The sequence below is a fragment of the Kazachstania africana genome, chromosome 2 (genome assembly GCF_000304475.1).
Source record: "Kazachstania africana CBS 2517 chromosome 2, complete genome".
Taxonomy (NCBI): domain Eukaryota; kingdom Fungi; phylum Ascomycota; class Saccharomycetes; order Saccharomycetales; family Saccharomycetaceae; genus Kazachstania; species Kazachstania africana.
In genome coordinates, this window is record NC_018941.1 from 898,306 (window position 1) to 913,112 (window position 14,807).

Sequence of the window (14,807 nt, forward strand, 5' to 3'; positions counted from 1 at the left end):
CAAATGCTTCGAGAAAAGGAAAAAAGAAAAGTTTTCCGAAGAAAAGAAACGAATGAAGTTTTTTGCATAAGCGGGCAGATACGTAACGCCATATTGGTCTGGCAATGGAAAAAGAATCGATAAGAACGAGATAAAGCAGGTCCTCCAACAGACGAAAGCAGGTTCGTAGTACTGGGATTGTCCAGGGCACGTCATAATTCTGGGTGAGTGTTCTTCTTGTAAACGTTTTATGGAGATGTTCTGACGAATAGTTTCTAATAAAAAAAAGATGGGGTCAAATCTCGCAGATGGAATCTATATTTATCAATAAACATTATTTTACTATTGTAAAACAAAAAATACATATAATCTAAAGTTTATACATTAACATACAAAAAGCAGGAGGTGTATTACTCCTCCAAATATAATCATTAATGGTTTTCATTACCGTTTAAAGCAGCAACTTCAGCTCTTAGCTTTAATCTACCAGATAACATGTCGGAAATCTTGGTAAATTCTTTCCAGTGAACTTCCTGGCCCTTTCTTAGTTCAACAATGGTTTCCTTTTCCCATAAGCGTGCAATTGGTTTGAAAGAAACATGAGAACCATTGACACAGATAACTGCAGCAGAGTCATCTTCGTGTTCAACAGTTGGGACCTTTTCACCTTGTGAGTTGAATTTGAATCTTAATACACGTGCATCAGAATCCTTTGCAGTGGCTTGGTTGTTCTTGTTCCAGTTTTCAATGAATTTCATACATTTAACAGCAAATCTTGATGCAACGACACGATCCTTGGAAGAAGGAACACCACCTTGTTGAGCGTGACCTGGTAAAGCAGTTCTAACACCGAACTTACCACGGCTTTGTTCGGAGATGATATTGGCAATTAATTGTGTGCTGTAGACACTGGAGGCTTGTTCGTTTCTGATAAGAATCTTACCATTTCTGTTTTCACCTTTATCGTGACGGAAGTTTTCTTTTAATAAACTTAAATCTTCTTTAATAGATTCTAAATCGATCTTATTTTCTGGAGTGTAGACAGAAACTGCACCAGTAACTAAACCAGTGAAGGAGGCAATGTAACCGGAGTGACCACCCTGGACTTCAACAACAAATACCCTCTTTCTAGTAGCAGAGGCACTTTGTTTAATGTCGTCAGTGTAGTTCACTAAAGAGTTCAGACAAGTGTCAACACCCAAAGAGTATTCAGTACCTGGAACATTGTTTGAGATAGTGGCTGGGATTAAAGTCATTGGGATGTTAAATATTGGGTGGTCAACTCTAGCATCACGTAATTGTTTTAATGATTTGAAACCTTCGAAACCACCAAGGATGATTAAACCATCAAATTTGAATTTTTGGAAGTAGTAGGCAATTGTACCCATGTCTTCAGCGGCAACAGATCTGTTGGTACCGATTTCGGAACCACCTAAGTTGTGCCAGTTTTCAACATCAAGCCATGATAATTCTTTGACTTTACCAGTTTGAATTAAACCGCTGAAACCGTTCATAATAGCATATGGTTTATGGCCATGAGACAAACAGTATAACGCAGCAGAACGGGTGGCAGCGTTCAAGGCGGCAGAAGGAGCACCAACATGGACAATACCAACGTTTAATCTTTCATTTTCTGGTAACAATTCAGAACCATCGTCTTTAACAGTAGTAGAAAGGAAATTTTCGTATAGTTCAATGAATTCAGTGTCTCTTAAAGAGATAGCTTTGTCAAAATCTTTGCTTTCAATAGCATCGGCAACAGATTTAGTTAATGCAACAGATTCCATTAGTGGCATTCTAATGATCTTGTTTTCTAAAATACCAATTAATGGGGATGGGGTATCTGGAGTGTTTTCAAGGACGGCTCTAACAGCGTCAACACCTTGTAGGGTGGCTAACCATCTGTCATGAGCAACAGCGGTACCACCTCTTTGAACGTGACCTAAAATGGTGACTTTAGTATCTAAACCTAAGTCGATTAAAGCGTCTTTGACGTCATTAGCAGTGACTGGGTTTAATTGATCATCAAGAGCACCTTCAGCGACAATGATAGTGTTGTTTCTTCTACCCTTAGCTCTGTGTCTTTGACAGACTTCCTTTAATTCATCTTGCCATTTACCGTGTGGAACAGCTCTTTCTGGGATGAAAATGTAATCAGCACCAGTGGCAATACCGGCCATCAAAGCTAACCAACCACAGTGTCTACCCATAACCTCAACAACGAAAGCTCTAGAATGAGATTTAGCAGTAGCATCAATGTAGTCAACCATTTCACAAATTCTCTCTAAAGCAGAATAAGCACCGATGGTAGAATCAGTACCAGACATATCGTTATCAATGGAACCGACTAAACCGACAATGGTTAAGTTTCTGTATGGAGCAACTTGTTCAGCTGTAAATTTACCATCCTTGACTAATTCTTGGACTAAAGATGGCCATTCAGATCTGAAAAGGTCAGCACCGGTTAGGGAACCGTCACCACCACAGACGACTAAGGCATCAATACCTTCTGTGATCAAATTGCCAGCAGCTTGTTTTCTACCTTCACGTTGTCTGAAACCCATACATCTAGCAGTACCGATTAAAGTACCACCTTCACTTAACCAACCTCTAACGTCTTCCCAGCTCATTTTCTTTAATAAATCACCACCTCTTAATAAACCTTCGTAACCTTCATAAACAGCATAAACGTCACAACCATAGTGTAAACCGGTACGAACAACAGCACGAACAGCTGCGTTCATACCTGGAGAATCACCACCGGAAGTCATGACAGCAATCTTTTTTTTTGTCTTGTAGGCATTTAATGATGATTTTAATAAGTTAATAGCATCAGCTTGAAGACTTGAAGTGGATCTTGTAGCTTCAGTGGATTCATTTTGGTAGAAATCTTTGGAAGTTGGTTGAGCATCACTTGGATGAACGAAGTCGGTTAATTGAATTTCATTACCTAATGGATCGACAATACTAATCAAACTATCTGAATGTTTCTTGACGACGTTACCGAAGCTATTGGCAATTTCGCTTAATTCTGTAGAAAAATAGGTGACGTTAATGGTGGAATCCATGGTACCTTGTTCTTTGTTCATAAGTAAACGAACTTTTAATAAGGCACCTTGACTTTGTTCCTTGTTTGAAGCTTCTTGTTGTGGTACACGGAAACCTAAGTCATCGATTTCACTTAATTTGAAAGCTTCTAACCAAACTTCTTTTAAGGAGTCTTCAGAAGTACCAGAAGTTAAAAGTGGATTTTGGCCATGTTTAAATTTGTCAAATTCTTTGATTGTGGAAAAACCTAATAAATGATAAAATTGAATTGTCTTCTTAAAAACAGAAGCATCAGTGGTAGCCAACGATCTGAAAGCTACACCGTAACAAGGTTCTTGTGATGACATAGCAATAAACTATTCAGGTCCTAATCTTGTTCTACGTTCAAAAAAGAGATGCACTAGTTAGTGATAAAAAAAATTTTATTTTTTCCTTTTATTCTTTTTTTTCAGAATGAATGAGATGTTTTGTTAATACTGCATGCAATTCGCAATGTAAAGTAAAATTTTTTTTTCCTTTCCGACAATTAAAAAAAAAGCTCGAGACGTTCAACATCGAAACACAAAAATTTGGTTGCAATATCGTGGGATGTGACCATCCGAATCCTATTAAATTTATTTGAAAATTGCGATCACGGGATCATTAAACGGAATTTCAGTATCTGCCGCTACGCTTCCTGAGATAAAGTGAAAACAATAAGAAGGAGGATTTACTAAGACATGTTCGCAGAAATGGAAGATTAGATAGTTATTCCGAAATAGTGGTGCAGGAGGTCGTGGATTTTTTTTTTTGAACTTTTTCAGAAGATCCTTCGAAGAGCTAAGAGCCGATTAAGTCGGGTAAGGGCGGGTTCTGCTGAACAAATGATGCCAAATACATGAGAGGAAAGAATGAAAGATAAGGCCGCTCCCGTTCAGCGGTTAATAGAATCGGCGTGAGCATACGGGTCCCTGACAAAATATGTGAGAAGCAAAAGCGAAAATGAATAGCACGTGATTGACAAAAGAAAAATCAGACAGCTGAGAAAGCAAACAGTGGAATCCTGGATGTGTGGATGTATTGGAAACTCTTTTACAGATGACACCATCAGTGGGCCAACGAGCTTATATGGAATGAGTTAAAGTACATATTATATACGCTATGTGTACATTTGTTTTCATTATATGTCGAGAAGATGATTGTTACCGTTCTGTTGGTTTCCTTGTTGTGGTTGAAACGGATTGTATGTAAATTGGACGGGTACTGCCATGTATGTTACGCCAGTAGCTTGGGCGGCACCTGGATCTAGTGTACTGCCAACATATTGCTGTTGTGATTGTGGTTCTTCCGCAATATTACTCAAAGCGAATGGGTTATTGGACTTTCCTATTGATGATGGAGATTGAATCATTGAACTAGAAGGTGTTTCAGTATATCCTCCGAAACCTGCGCCGGTGAACGTCGGTGTAACTTGTAAATTTGTGGAATAGTAACCAGTTTGAACATTTTGTAGGGGCATTGTTTGCGAAGTATAAATTTGTTGCTGTTGCTGTTGCGTTAGGAAGGGATTACTTGTAGGTTGTTGTTGGACTTGTGGATTCTCGAATGAAAAAACTTCATTTGATTGAACTTGTGGTGTGAATGGGTTTGTAGACTGTTGTTGTAACGTTGGTGTGATAAGAAGTTGTTGTTGACTTTCTAATTGTTGCTGTAGAATTCTCTTTTGTTCTCTTATTTGTTCCAATTTATGTTGTGCCAAGGAAGTGCTTTCCATGGAAACGGTCCGTTTATGCTGAGATACAGGTTCTTTTCCTGTCCTGATAGCAGGTTCTATCTTCTTTTGTCTTGGAGTATTGGCGCTATTATCTAGATGATTTTTTAAAGAATCGACTAATTTTGTTGTAATATGTTTAATAACAGGTATATCTAATCCTACACTCTTTGCAACTTTTAAATACTTTACCACATATTCAGTCAATTCAACAAACTGTTCATAAATATTTAAAGTTCTCTCTGCATCTTTATATTCCAATTCAAAGAAAGATTCCAATAATTTGATCATATTTTCGTTTGTCTTATTATAAAGATGAAGTAAATCTTTAACTAAAAGCCTAAAAGTGAAAAATAATAAATCGTTACTACTTAAATCCATCCTTGAATACTTATTTTTGATTAAACTGATAATTTGATTTTCCAAAGATTCCACTTCTGCCATTCTATTTGAATCATTTTTCAAATGATTATATTCGTTACATCTTGTTTTTAAGTAATTATTATAATTACTTAAAGCTTTTAAATCGTTCTGTGACCATTTACTTGATCTCAAGATTTTTGAAAGATTGAAAAATTGTGGTAAATTTTCTCCCAAGTAGCAGAATGTCATCGATTCATTTTCCTGTGCAATTAGATGTAACACAACTAAGGATTTAAATATTATAGGCCATGAATTATTGTTATTGTTGATTCTATTATTTAAACAATTTATAATTTCAATAAAATTTGTTTCGTTAGATATATTCGACAAAATTGGTATAGTATATTTTTCCTTTGGAGGGGCTATTTTTATCTTAGTGGCACCTTTCACTAATTTTGTGAATGACATCCCAGAATTGCTTGATCTTGAGTGGTGGATTTGATTGTTCGAATAAGGTTACTTATGATATTCACGTATAAAATTGCGAAATAAAAAAATTATCTTAACTTGTTCATGTTAATATGGCTAGTCTCCCTCATAAAAAAAAATAGGTTCCGGGTAACGGAGAAGAGATTTCTGACAACTCGGTCTGGTCTCATGCACACACACCTAATACAGTACTGCTATTTTATCACCTATTCCGGCACAAGGAGATCTATCTGGTTCAGTGTATAAGGCAATATTACAATATTTTCAAAACTTATGATGTGTTTATCTGGTTTCTCCCACGGTTACCCGCCAAGGTATCCTGTATCTCGAAAACAGACACACTTTAAAAACAATCGAACCAGGAGAGCTATTGCCTCACTACATTACACTGCTGCATACACTCATTACAATTAACGAATATGACCATCTCTAGTCTCTGCCGGGTAATGCATTCCTCGGATTCTCCCGCGGCGGACTTTTCTATCCTCTCACCCCTGTCTCCCTTTCGGTCTCTCTTTCTCAGTTCTTGCAAGCCGTCCTTACAAAGCACCACCCACAACAGTCAGTTTTAAACTGTTCCGCCAATCATACATGACGTAACTAAAATAAACCTGGTTGTCTTCGTAATAAAAGTAAGAAATTGATATGTGTGTAAATTTTACATTATTTCATCACGCATATCTAGCACTAACATCGTAAAAGCTTCTCTTGATTTAGCCCCCCACAAAAAAAAAAAAGAAGGAAACGAGTAAATTCACTGTCTTGCTACTTTTCTAATTTTGATAATTGGCCCGAGGAGCAAGAGAGCCATTCGCTAACCTTAACAACTTCGAGTTAATTAAGAGACAACTCGTATAAGCAAACATCATACTAAGCACATCAAGTATATATATCACAACTCATTATATCAACAACAACAACTGTCATATTTTTACTCTAGCTCTCAAAATAGTCCTGGATTCACGAGTATAATACGTAATAATGTCAACTATAGGGATAGCATTCAAAAGATTCTGGAATAGTCAAACTGGTCCAAAAACTGTTCATTTTTGGGCTCCTGCTTTAAAATGGTCCCTTGTCTTTGCAGGTATAAATGATATAAAGAGGCCAGTCAATAAAGTTAGTGGAACACAGAGTCTATCATTGATGGCGACTGGTCTCGTTTGGACTAGGTGGTCATTCGTTATTATACCAAAGAATTACCTTCTAGCGAGTGTTAATTTCTTCCTAGCAGGAACTGCAGGTTACCAAGTTATGAGATTGATTAATTACAGATTAGATGCAGGTGACTCTATGAAACAAGTGTTCAAATATATCATTACTTCAAAACCAGATACTGTTAACCAGATTGAAGATTCAAAAAATGTTAATAATCGACAACAAAATACTCAACAGAAACAGAATGAAATAACGCATTAAAAAATATGTACTTATGAATTTATATTCTTCTTACTTTTCTCTTTTTCACTCCATATAATAAGCATTTTTCTTCAATAATATTTTTATTTTATTCCTTTGTCTTCTTTTGTACTTTAAGAGAATATATATATATATATTATTTGACCTTATTTTTTTACAAATCGATTCTGTCGAGATCAATTTATGCAGAAGCCAATTCAACCGCTTTTGCCGCTGCTGGATCTAACTGATCAAACGAATGGATTTTGAGCCCCGATCTTTTAATAATTTCAAGTCCTTCTTCTAAATTTGTACCTTGTAATCTTGCAATGATTGGAACTTTCAGTCCTAACTCATTGGTTGCATCTACAAGGCCTTTAGCCACATAATCGCATCTAACAATACCGCCAAAGATATTGACAAAGATTGCCTTAACTTTTTCATTGGACATAATCAATTCAAATCCTTTCTTGATGGTTTCAGGCGTTGCACCGCCACCACAATCTAAGAAATTTGCAGGATTACCACCATTCAATTTAATGACATCCATGGTAGCCATAGCTAAACCTGCACCATTTACAAGACAACCGATGTTACCTTGTTTCAATTTAACAAAATTCAGATCATTCTTTTTAGCTTCAATTTCATCAGGGTCTTCCTGTGTTAAGTCTCTCCACTCAAAGATTTCTTTTTGTTTGAAACTAGCGTTATCATCGAAGCCAAATTTCGCATCCATGCACATAACCGCATGTTTTATTTTTCCTGATGACGTCTTTAATGAAACTTCGCTCAATGGGTTAATCTCAACTTGCGTTGAATCCCTTTCAATAAAAATCTTATACAAACTTAAAATGGTTCTTGCCGTATCATCTAATAATTCTTTACTAAAATTTAAGCTCTTCGCAATATCTCTAGCATCATCCATAGTGATTCCTTTTGAGAGATCTTCAACATAGAATTTGTTGATAGCATCAGGATTTTTGGCCGCAACTTCTTCAATGTTTACACCCCCATCTTTTGACGCAATGATCAATGGAACTTTCTTTTCTCTATCCATTAAAATAGATAAATATGCCTCTTTCTCTACATTAATCTTCTCGACAACGTATACGCCAGATACAAATTTACCATCTGGACCACTTTGCTTAGTAATTAAATGATTACCCAACATCTTCGAAGCTGCATCCGCAATTTCATTGCTCAGATTACTATTTATAACTTTAACACCAGTTGGAAATCCACTCTCTTTGAAGTGGCCCTTCCCACGGCCACCGGTTAATGCTTGAGCTTTTAATACAACCTGGGCACAATTCAAATCTTTCGCAATTTGTGTTGCTTCTTGAGGAGAAAAAGCAATGCTGCCTCTAGGAGTAGGGACATCATATTTCCGCAGCAATTGTGCAGACCTATATTCATGAATCGAAAGATTTCTTCTCCCAAGAAGTGGTCTTAATCTGATTGAACTTCTTAACATTTTATTTTTTTTATTATTTTTTCAAAGCTTACTCGACAATGACACTGTGCCTGAAGTAGAAAGTGCTTTTCACTAATTAACAGCAGTTCTTGTCTTTATATTTATAGAAAACTTGTTGTGAGTCTAACCATCTTGTCCTTCTGTTACAGCCCCCCTTGGTCGAATACGAGAGACGATTACAAAACTCAACGATGGTCTTTGTGCGGAGTTTTTTCTCAGATTCTTCATATGCACGGCCCCGCGTTGTTTGAGGTGAACCGCCACATACGAAAAATATTCGATTTGTTAAACTGAATGAGAACGTTCAATTGGCTCAAAGTTAGACGGCTTTCCAGTCAAATTACGCCAATTGGACTTGTTAATAATTCTATCACTAATATACAGTTGATTAAAATACCTAGAGGAGAAAAGTAGTACCTATATATTTATGTAATACCCTCTAGTAACCTTTCTTCTTTTGCTTGGTAATGTGTGCACGTAAAACTTTTTGTTTGTCTCTTAAGGACATCTTTTGTTTCCCCTTGACTGATCTCTTGTGGATCATCATGACGAAGTTCTTCTTTCTTTGCTTTTCTCTGTTGGTTGTGGAATGTGCATTATCACGTTTACCACGTCTACTACCATACTTGTCACGATCTTCACGTCCCTCCATGATTTTCTGTATTCTCTCTTCACGAGTTTGTTTGTACTTAACTGGACCAACCAAAGCATCTGCATCGACTAATTCTTCATTACTACGTTTTGCCATACCCATAAGTTTAGCAACACCTTCTTCCGTACGTAATTCCTGCAACTTGGCAAAATCAGCTGGTGTTAAGATACGTGTGGATGCAATCTCACGGAAAGCTTCTTCTGGATCCATTGACTTTGTTTCTTTTTCTTCTTCATCTACTCCCATGCCCTCTGTTTTCTCCTCTTCATCATCACTTAACTCAAGATCAGAGTCGGAAGGAGTGTCTTTCTTTTCTTCGTCACTGTCATCTACATTGACATCGTATTCTTTATCACTTTCAACAGTAACCCATTCTCCATCTACGTCTTCGGCTTCATCGTTACTCTCCACCTCCCAATTTGCATCATCGTCTTCATCATTTCCATTACTGCTCTTTTCTTGATCTCGTTTCCATTTTGCTAATAATTCTATACCTTCAATACCTCTAACACTGTTTTCCACACCGAACTGAGGTCTTTTTGATTCACCATCCTTCCCGCTCTTCTTCAACTCTAACAACTCCAATGATGCAGTCTTACCACGATCTTTTTTCTTCAACAATTCAGGAGCAACCTCTCTGTATAAGGATAATAATGACTTGGCAGCCATATTAACACCTTTAGCCTTTGACCCTTTATATTCAACTAAATCCTGTAATAATGTCTCATCAATAGCTAACGGAGCACGAGAGCAAATTTCTCGTATAGTGTTTAAACCTGCTGCTGCGACTTCACTAGCAACACCATCAGATACAAATTCGTTGGCAATTTTTTTGACCATTTCTTGGATAACTTCAGGTGGAACTAATTCATGACATGCTTGAGCCGATGCGGCCATGATTTTGGTGACATCTTTTTGTTTTGGCGTCAAATACTTTAGAAAAAATGTGTAGATACCTAAAACAATAAGTTTGTGTGTACCTATCATTCTGGATAGTAATTGCATTATAGAAATCTTTTGTTCTATATTGAATTTATTTGTCTTTTTACCTGATGATAAGTGCTCCTTGAATAGTTTTTCAGCAAATCCCTGTGGATCTCTCAACAAATGGATAGCACTGAAATTTAAATAGTAGTTGTTATTAGACTTACCATTTTTCTTCTTTTTCATAACTTTTAAAGCATTGGTTAATTTCTTACCACGCTTACTAGATTTTTTATTAACTTGCATTTTGTGTTTTAAAGCATCTAAATCGACATCATCGTCATTTTCAGCTTCATCATCAAAGTTTTCTTCACGCTCTTTATCAGCATCTAAGAAAAACTTGATACCCATAATAGCAACTTTAACATCATCGTGTAGCGCAGCTTGTGTCATAATCTCTACCGTACGAGAATCATCCCAAATACCACGTCTCCATAGTTCTTTAGTCAATTTAGCGGCCCAGATACCCTGAGAATCTGGTTGATCCAATAAGTTGAAACAAATGGCCTGAGTAGATCTATTCAATTTTTGGTTTTTTGAGCCGGTGTTACTGTTTTTTAATAATGTGATTAGGTTATTGTAAATAAGATTTCTAATTTCTTTTGCATGTGAGTTGATTGCCATCGAGTTGCTCGAAGTTGAGTATGCAATCAACAATGGAAATAAAGTTTGAATTAGTTCCTCAGATGATATAACGTTCTTGTTTTTTAATATAGTCAAAGATGTGATTATCTTTTCTTTCAATTCATAAGGTAACGTTTTATGATATTCTAACAATAGTTGTTTCAATTCACTGGTGAAATTAGCAGTTTCCTTTGGAAAACATGAACACACCTGTGATACAAATCCGATAAGCTCGATCAGTTGGGTTGAAGAGTTATCTGAGGTGTTCGTTTCTGAACTTTCTACACTCGACTGGGCACCACTGGCTGCAGACATCCCGTTTAACATAAATATATCTCTTAATGATTCATAATGAGAATATTGTTGCAAAAATTCTTCATGATAGGATTCAGGATCTCTTTTTACCAGGTTCTGTAAAAGAATAATATTATTTGGCAGTATTGTAGCCCTTCCACGTTTAACCATCTTATTTTACTGGTGGCCCTATTTAACCTGCTATGTCTGAGAGATGAGATGAGATGAGATGGCCCTCCATTTAAATTTTCATAGCATTGAAAATTTTGCGATATCAGAAGTTTGAATGAGCCAATTCAAAAAAATAGAAAAAAAAAAAAGAAAAAAGAAATCTCCGCGACGGGGAATTGAACCCCGATCTGGCACGCGACAAGCGCCCATTCTCACCATTAAACTATCGCGGATTTATTTTCTGAAGCTGTTTTAAATATTAGCCCTATAAAGATGGATGATAGTGTCAGTGCTCCCATCTTTGTCCCGTTTTACGTGCGTAAGTAATGGAGCCGAAATGGAGAGTAAGTTGTTGAGGCAGCCCTACGAGACGGATACTTATGCTTTTATTAGCAGTCGAATTGCGTTTAGCCGCATCTATGTCTATGACATATATTGTATTATCTGTATTTGTCTACTTAATACAGCTTGCAGCATTACCAATATATATACACATACTGGTCTGAGAAGTATAGTATTTCCCGGATTAGTAGCAGTGTTAACGTGGATTGACACATGCAATTTAGGCAATTTATGTGGACAGGGTCCGCAATGGTTCTTTATGTCATTTAAAGGCCTACGATATAATAAAGTTAAAAAGGATAGTAGAAAATGTCGATAATGAGTGTTGCATAATAATGGCATATGTATGAGTACTATTTTCTTAGGCTTTATTTGATTCGCTCTAGTTCTAACGAATAAAATATCAAGATTTTATTGAGTCCAATCTAAAGTGAACCTGCGTGAAACGTTTTTGCAAACAAGTTGTTGTCAGTGTTCCAGATTCTTCAGTTGGATCTAAGCTATCCTTAAGTTGAATTGTATGAAGCCATGGTTGGGGTATCATGATAAGGAAATGTTACTTTTTTACGAGACTAGTTCTCAAATTTCCTCTTTTCTTCACTTTTTGTTTTCGTAACACCACAACAAAGGTAAATACGAAGGATCGAATGTTAGAAAGACATATTATTCAACTTAATGTCCGAAGAATACACATCAGTTCGTATCTAATGTAGTACTGAAGATACTTTCCATAATAGAAAAAAAGGATTCCATCAATTTAAAAATGAACTTACTCAATAGCTAACCTACTATTTTAATTATAATACATTTTTTTAACTGAATATGCGGAAGGTGACCAATCCATAATGAAAATATGGAATATACTTATGGCTTTTTTTCAAACTTTTTAATCGAAAGGATTTATCTTGAAATGGTTCATGTTTTGTAGTCATCGACAGCGAATTCAAATTTTTGAAAAGCATAGAAATCTATAAACAAGACTGAGTGATTTTCCTATTTCACAGGTGATTACTCACAAAGCCCATGTAATAAACTTTCCTACTTCAAGAATCCAATCATGCTATACAAACGTGATTCCCCTGTTTCATATTAATTGATGGTATGCATCTTCTCCGACAATAATGCATATAAACAACTGCTATCGCAAGAAGAGCATTAGTTTCAGATTAAAAAAAAATATAGGACCTATTACACATCTTAATCCAAAAAATCTAGCATATATTTTTTACATTCTTCGATTTCTGTCGTTTGTCTCTCTCGTGAGGATAAAATTAATCAAGGCAAAAAAAAGACATTACATTAAGTTGATCGACGTGGGATAAGAAGGGTAAAGCATCTGCAGATAAAAAAACATAAACAAAAAATGTCAATAGCATTATGGTACTGTCCAGTTCCAGGGACATACCAGTACGAAGTACTTAAACAATTGATAGTATCATTGCAGACAATTTTTCCCACATCACCACTTTTTGAACCTCATATAACATTAGCTACAAAGCTTCAGTGTGAAAATAAAGAGAAGATAGATGAAATATTGACATCATGCGTAGCAGCAGTCCAATCTATCAAGGGTCAACTACAACAATCCAACGGAACACCACTTGTTTCTTTTGATGAATGTTGTATTAATAAGAAGTTTTTCAAGAAAGTTACATTAAATTGTAACCAGAACAAATATTTGGTGAGCATGGCCCGAATCATGCAAGAATTGTATAGTGAGGGGGATGGCGAAGATGCTAACGGTACCTGGGAGCCACATGTGTCGTTATTATATTCTGATGTTACCCCGATCAGTAAAGCTTTCGTAAGGATTATTCAACAAAGGATCGAAGATGCTTTAGATGTAAGGCTTATCGAAGACACATCAATTGCAAGTAATGAACAATATAAGAATGATATCCAGACAAAATGGAAATTTGATCGCAAGCCGTCTTTGAATTGGAATCTCCCCGGTTCTTTCAAAATTGTAAGATGTGAAGGACCCATAGGAGAGTGGATGGTCATAGGCCGAATAGATATATAAGTTTTCAAGCAACAATATTCGTATCTATATAGTCGGAAGTTTCAAAGTGATTTGTACTTTGTATGGGTAATCAACATTATTGAATTCCCATTATTCGTGGAATAAACGGAGTTCTCAATATAGAGAGAAAAATAGGTAAAAAGTCAGAAGATAACTTTGATGAGACATGGAGAGATAAATAACACATAACAATATTATACTAATGGTTGAAGTCTTTGAATTTTCCACAGAAAATGGTGAGTTATCCCATGAACTTGGTAAATATATTATTAGGAAACAGAATGAGGCACTGAGTAAAGAAATGACATTTAATGTCGGTATTGGACAAGATAAGGATAACGATACAATAATCAAGAACTTACGTAAGTGCCTAATTGAAGACGAAGATATATCAAGACAAGTCCGTTGGAAAGAATGGGAAATTTTTTTCTGTAATGAGTATCTAGTGCCATTAAATTCAGCTGAAAGTAATTACGGGCTTTTTAAGAGGGAAATATTGGATCATTTGGTACATGTAGATGGCCATTTAAATCTTGGTCCTACAGTTTTTACGATTAACGAGTCTCTGGTATTAGGAGGGAATCGTGATGGAAATTTTAAACATAGAGAGAAGATAGTTCGGGAGTATGAAATGCTACTAAAAAAAATTTTGATTTATTATTAATTAACTGTAATTTAGATGGATCTACATGCTCCTTAATCGGAGAAGGTGATGTTGAAACCAGAAGAAAGAAATTTTTTAGCATTGATGATAAAATGAATATAAGTTTTTCAGTTTTAGAAAATAGTGAAAATATTTGTTTTTTCATTGGTGAGGAAGGGGAATTAAAGACTGACGTTATGTGTCAAATTTTCCAAAATCAGAATAAGAAGTTGTTGTGTACGTTAATAAATGAAATGATGGGTGAGAAAGTGACATGGATAGTTAATGCAACGGTTTTTAACGGGTAGCTGTTGTGCGCAATTAAAAACAAGGCACGTACTTTTTGCTATACACATTTTTATGTCAAGAAAATCATATTAATTTTATGTTGAGAGACTTCTTAATTGGACGATCACGATTGATACGACAAACAGATGCGATAAAATACCATTTTGTAATATGATTAACAAATACAAAATGTATTGGAAAGTGACCAACAATTGGAGCACTAAGTTAAATTGCTTTTTTCAAATCATACGTTATAACTGATTGACGAATGAGGCTCTTGAAAGC

General features: G+C 35.8%; 7 protein-coding genes and 1 non-coding gene across 8 annotated transcripts; 3 read left to right on the forward strand and 5 right to left on the reverse strand.

Moving 5' to 3' along the window:
* Window positions 1–410: 410 nt before the first annotated feature.
* PFK1 (6-phosphofructokinase subunit alpha) lies at window positions 411–3,374 on the reverse strand (the record flags this gene model as incomplete). Its single annotated transcript, XM_003955816.1, has 1 exon — window positions 411–3,374. The coding sequence occupies one exon, from the start codon at window positions 3,372–3,374 to the stop codon at window positions 411–413; it is 2,964 nt and encodes a 987-aa protein (XP_003955865.1).
* An 812-nt stretch (window positions 3,375–4,186) lies between these two features.
* YAP1802 (Yap1802p) lies at window positions 4,187–5,608 on the reverse strand (the record flags this gene model as incomplete). The annotated part of the gene is made up of 1 exon (XM_003955817.1): window positions 4,187–5,608. One exon carries the CDS (start codon window positions 5,606–5,608, stop codon window positions 4,187–4,189), a length of 1,422 nt encoding a protein of 473 aa, XP_003955866.1.
* A 1,002-nt stretch (window positions 5,609–6,610) lies between these two features.
* On the forward strand, window positions 6,611–7,048 carry MPC3 (mitochondrial pyruvate carrier; the record flags this gene model as incomplete). Its single annotated transcript, XM_003955818.1, has 1 exon — window positions 6,611–7,048. The coding sequence occupies one exon, from the start codon at window positions 6,611–6,613 to the stop codon at window positions 7,046–7,048; it is 438 nt and encodes a 145-aa protein (XP_003955867.1).
* A 181-nt stretch (window positions 7,049–7,229) lies between these two features.
* On the reverse strand, window positions 7,230–8,501 carry LSC2 (succinate--CoA ligase (GDP-forming) subunit beta; the record flags this gene model as incomplete). Its single annotated transcript, XM_003955819.1, has 1 exon — window positions 7,230–8,501. One exon carries the CDS (start codon window positions 8,499–8,501, stop codon window positions 7,230–7,232), a length of 1,272 nt encoding a protein of 423 aa, XP_003955868.1.
* A 439-nt stretch (window positions 8,502–8,940) lies between these two features.
* On the reverse strand, window positions 8,941–11,226 carry SDA1 (Sda1p; the record flags this gene model as incomplete). The annotated part of the gene is made up of 1 exon (XM_003955820.1): window positions 8,941–11,226. One exon carries the CDS (start codon window positions 11,224–11,226, stop codon window positions 8,941–8,943), a length of 2,286 nt encoding a protein of 761 aa, XP_003955869.1.
* Window positions 11,227–11,387: 161 nt separating this feature from the next.
* On the reverse strand, window positions 11,388–11,459 carry KAFR0Btrna6D. Its single transcript has one exon. It is a non-coding gene; the product is annotated as a tRNA-Asp (tRNA).
* Window positions 11,460–12,931: 1,472 nt separating this feature from the next.
* CPD1 (2',3'-cyclic-nucleotide 3'-phosphodiesterase) lies at window positions 12,932–13,591 on the forward strand (the record flags this gene model as incomplete). Its single annotated transcript, XM_003955821.1, has 1 exon — window positions 12,932–13,591. One exon carries the CDS (start codon window positions 12,932–12,934, stop codon window positions 13,589–13,591), a length of 660 nt encoding a protein of 219 aa, XP_003955870.1.
* Window positions 13,592–13,793: 202 nt separating this feature from the next.
* Window positions 13,794–14,255, forward strand: KAFR0B04400 (uncharacterized protein; the record flags this gene model as incomplete). The annotated part of the gene is made up of 1 exon (XM_003955822.1): window positions 13,794–14,255. The coding sequence occupies one exon, from the start codon at window positions 13,794–13,796 to the stop codon at window positions 14,253–14,255; it is 462 nt and encodes a 153-aa protein (XP_003955871.1).
* Between the last annotated feature and the right edge of the window lie 552 nt (window positions 14,256–14,807).